Source organism: Limulus polyphemus, unplaced genomic scaffold (assembly GCF_000517525.1).
Source record: "Limulus polyphemus unplaced genomic scaffold, Limulus_polyphemus-2.1.2 Scaffold844, whole genome shotgun sequence".
Lineage (NCBI taxonomy): Eukaryota > Metazoa > Arthropoda > Merostomata > Xiphosura > Limulidae > Limulus > Limulus polyphemus.
This window is the reverse complement of record NW_013666454.1, coordinates 189,706-192,987: the sequence shown is the minus strand read 5'-3', so window position 1 is coordinate 192,987 and position 3,282 is coordinate 189,706. Positions and strand designations below refer to the sequence as shown.

General features: G+C 33.6%; 1 protein-coding gene across 1 annotated transcript in view; it reads right to left on the bottom strand.

Annotated features, from left to right (window-relative positions):
• LOC106460826 (sodium-dependent nutrient amino acid transporter 1-like) overlaps positions 1–3,282 on the bottom strand; it is a 38,272-nt gene that overhangs the window by 18,535 nt on the left and 16,455 nt on the right. The window contains exons 8-9 of the mRNA XM_022387630.1: positions 1,297–1,431; positions 667–770 (exon numbers count right to left, since the gene is read on the bottom strand). Coding sequence (XP_022243338.1) covers positions 667–770; positions 1,297–1,431 — 239 coding nt within the window. The remainder of the gene's footprint in view (positions 1–666; positions 771–1,296; positions 1,432–3,282) is intronic.

Genomic DNA, 3,282 nt, shown 5'->3' with positions numbered 1-3,282 from the left:
ACTTTGTAGCAGATTATTTGAGTATACTGTAACTATATTTTTCACTTTGTAGCAGATTAGATGAGTATACTGTAACTATATTTTTCACTTTGTAGCAGATTATTTGAGTATACTGTAACTATATTTTTCACTTCGTAGCAGATTAGCTGAGTATACTGTAACTATATTTTTCACTTTGGAGCAGATTAGCTGAGTATACTGTAAATATTGTTTTTCAATTTGTAGCAGATTAGCTGAGTATACTGTAACTATATTTTTAACTTTGTAGCAGATTAACTGAGTATACTGTAGCTATATTTTTCACTTTGTTGCACATTAATTGAGTATACTGTAACTATATTTTTCACTTTGTTGCACATTAATTGAGTATACTGTAACTATATTTTTCACTTCGTAGCAGATTAGATGAGTATACTGTAACTATATTTTTCACTTCGTAGCAGATTAGATGATTATACTGTAACTATATTTTTCACTTTGTTGCACATTAATTGAGTATACTGTAACTATATTTTTCACTTTGTTGCACATTTATCACCAGGTGACTTACCTGTATACGTTCTGTTGAAAGTTGTCACTTGAGTGTAACATCTGTAGGTAACTTACCTGTATACGTTCTGTTAAAAGTTGTTACTTGAGTGTAACATCTGTCACCATGTGACTTACCTGTGTACATTATGTCGAAAATTGTTGTAACTGGCGTACATGATCAGGTGTCCAAATCCAGTGTTAAGTGAAAAGAAACTCTGTTCGCAGGCCTTGTACCAAACCTAATTCCAAAATAAATCCAATTCTATAGTGTTGGTTGTATGTATAGTTTGCCGGATTATATGATATACTTAAAGTGATCTGTTTCTTTAAAATAAATAAATAAATGAATATCGAAATTCTGGTTTAAGGAAAATAACCTGTAAAACGTCATCACTTATAATAACAAATTTATTTCACAACATCTGCACGAGGGGCGTAACGATTGTTTGTTTGTTTGTAATTAAGCACAAAGCTACACAATGGGCTATCTGTGCTCTGCCCACCACGGGTATCGAAACCCGGATTCTAGCGTTGTAAGTCCGCAGACATACCGCTGTGCCACTCGGGGGCGGGCGTAACGAGCGATCAGAAACACAAAAGTAAAAACATGCAAATAACTATGAATAACAAATTGATCTGGAACTTATTTTATTATCATCGTAACTTATCATACTAAATCTTTATGTTAAAAAGTGTATTGCAAAACTTATTTGAACATGAGCTTAATAAACAAGATAAAAAAATACAAGAAACTCTATTGTAAACCTCAATATCGAATAATTTGTTCCACTTTGGCTTGAAAAAAAACACAAGTCCTTCTATGGATCCTTGTTTCTGCAAGGCGACTACAAGTAGAGAAATAAGCACGATGTATGGATAAGTCGCAGTCACATAAACCACCTGTTAATAAAACAGAGATTAAATTCGTAAAACCGTTCCTGATTTGGAAAAGTAACACGATACGTAATAAAATATGCATGTCTTTTTAAAATATAAAATAGTAAATGCACAACGAAGCTACACTCTTATGGTGTTTATTTTAAAATGATGAAACACGTTCCTTTGTTTTTAAATGTTACAAGTTGACAAGAATGAGGTTTTTGTGTAATTTAGCAATGTAAGTCGCAAGTACGTTATGTGGGAATATAAGCATTATATGTCCTTCATTAACACCATTGTTTTTTTAAAAGTTGATTGTACAGTTGTAGATTTAAAAACAACAGATTATATACATATGGTCCACTCTAAAATCTCCTGCAAGTTTTCTATAGTTTCCAAAAGCTTCTGATACAAATTGTTATTGTCATTTTAAACAGGGGCTAGGTGTGCCTTAGAGGTTAGTGTGCTCGTACTGTGAATTCAGAAGTTCGTGCTTTGTTTCCTGTTACAGGAAAGACGCGCTCCGCACTTTTGAATTGTGTGTGGGTTATAAGAATGGCAATCATATCCCACTATTCAGTTAGACTAGAGCACCGCCAGTGTAGGTGGCAAGTGCTATTGACTAGCTACCTTCCCTCTAGTCTATCAGTTAAGAATTAGGGATGATTATCTTTTGTGTAGTTCTGCACGAAAATTCTGAAACAATCATAAAATATGCACTCACGACCACTAATAATACTTTTTAACTGGCGTGGGTAGCAGCTGAAAATTAAATTTCATAAATTGCAATTTTTTTTCATGTTAAGCCTAATTTTATTTAAATAACAAAAAGTTCGTATCTTTTGTTACACACAGAAATATTAATTTTTATCTGTTTATCATTCAATAATGTTGAAAGTTTTTGTTTGCTTTGCTTTCCACGTTGAATCCAAAAATCGATATATATATATATGTGCTCTTTCAATTGCCATATTTTTATTTTGTGCTTATGACAAAACTACTAAAGTTATCTGTTGCTGTTCCTAATTTCGGATTACTCACCAGAAGGATGGCACCCTGGCAGCAGCAACTTACCAGCCACACTAAATGATTGACTATCACCTTATTATGCACCCACAGCTTAAATTGAGAAGATATTTCGTGGTATTGCCCTAAATCGAATCCTTCTCTCCAGCTCTGGAATCCGAAGTTCTACAACAGGGCCAACTCACGCCGTTTTTGTTTTTGTTGTTTGTTCGATAACCTATCTAGAGCAGGTTAAACCATGATAACGTGCGTAACTCGTAACAAATGTGATAAAAGTCTCATTCGACTGCAGGTGTGTTTTGTCACGTTTTTCTTATTTAGTTCGTTACATATATCACATCAAAGACTTGTAACAAGAATAGTTCTAATCTGTCGTTTGTCTGCAACAAGCGACTTCACAGATATTCCTTGCAGTGTCAGAATGTGATAAAAATATTGTTTTCTGTAAATACTCACAATACATAACATAGTATACTCATCTAATCTGCTACGAAGTGAAAAATATCGTTACAGTATACTCAATTAATCTGCTACGAAGTGAAAAATATAGTTACAGTATACTCAGTTAATGTGCTACAAAGTGAAAAATATAGTTACAGTATACTCAATAGATGTTACACTCAAGTAACAACTTTTAACAGAACGTACACAGGTAAGTTACCTAGCGACAGATGTTACACTAAAGTGACAACTTTCAACAGAACGTACACAGGTAAGGCACCTGGTGACAGATGTTACACTCAAGTAACAACTTTTAACAGAACGTACACAAGTAAGTTACCTAGCGACAGATGTTACACTAAAGTGACATCATTTAACAGAACGTACACAAGTAAGTTACCTAGC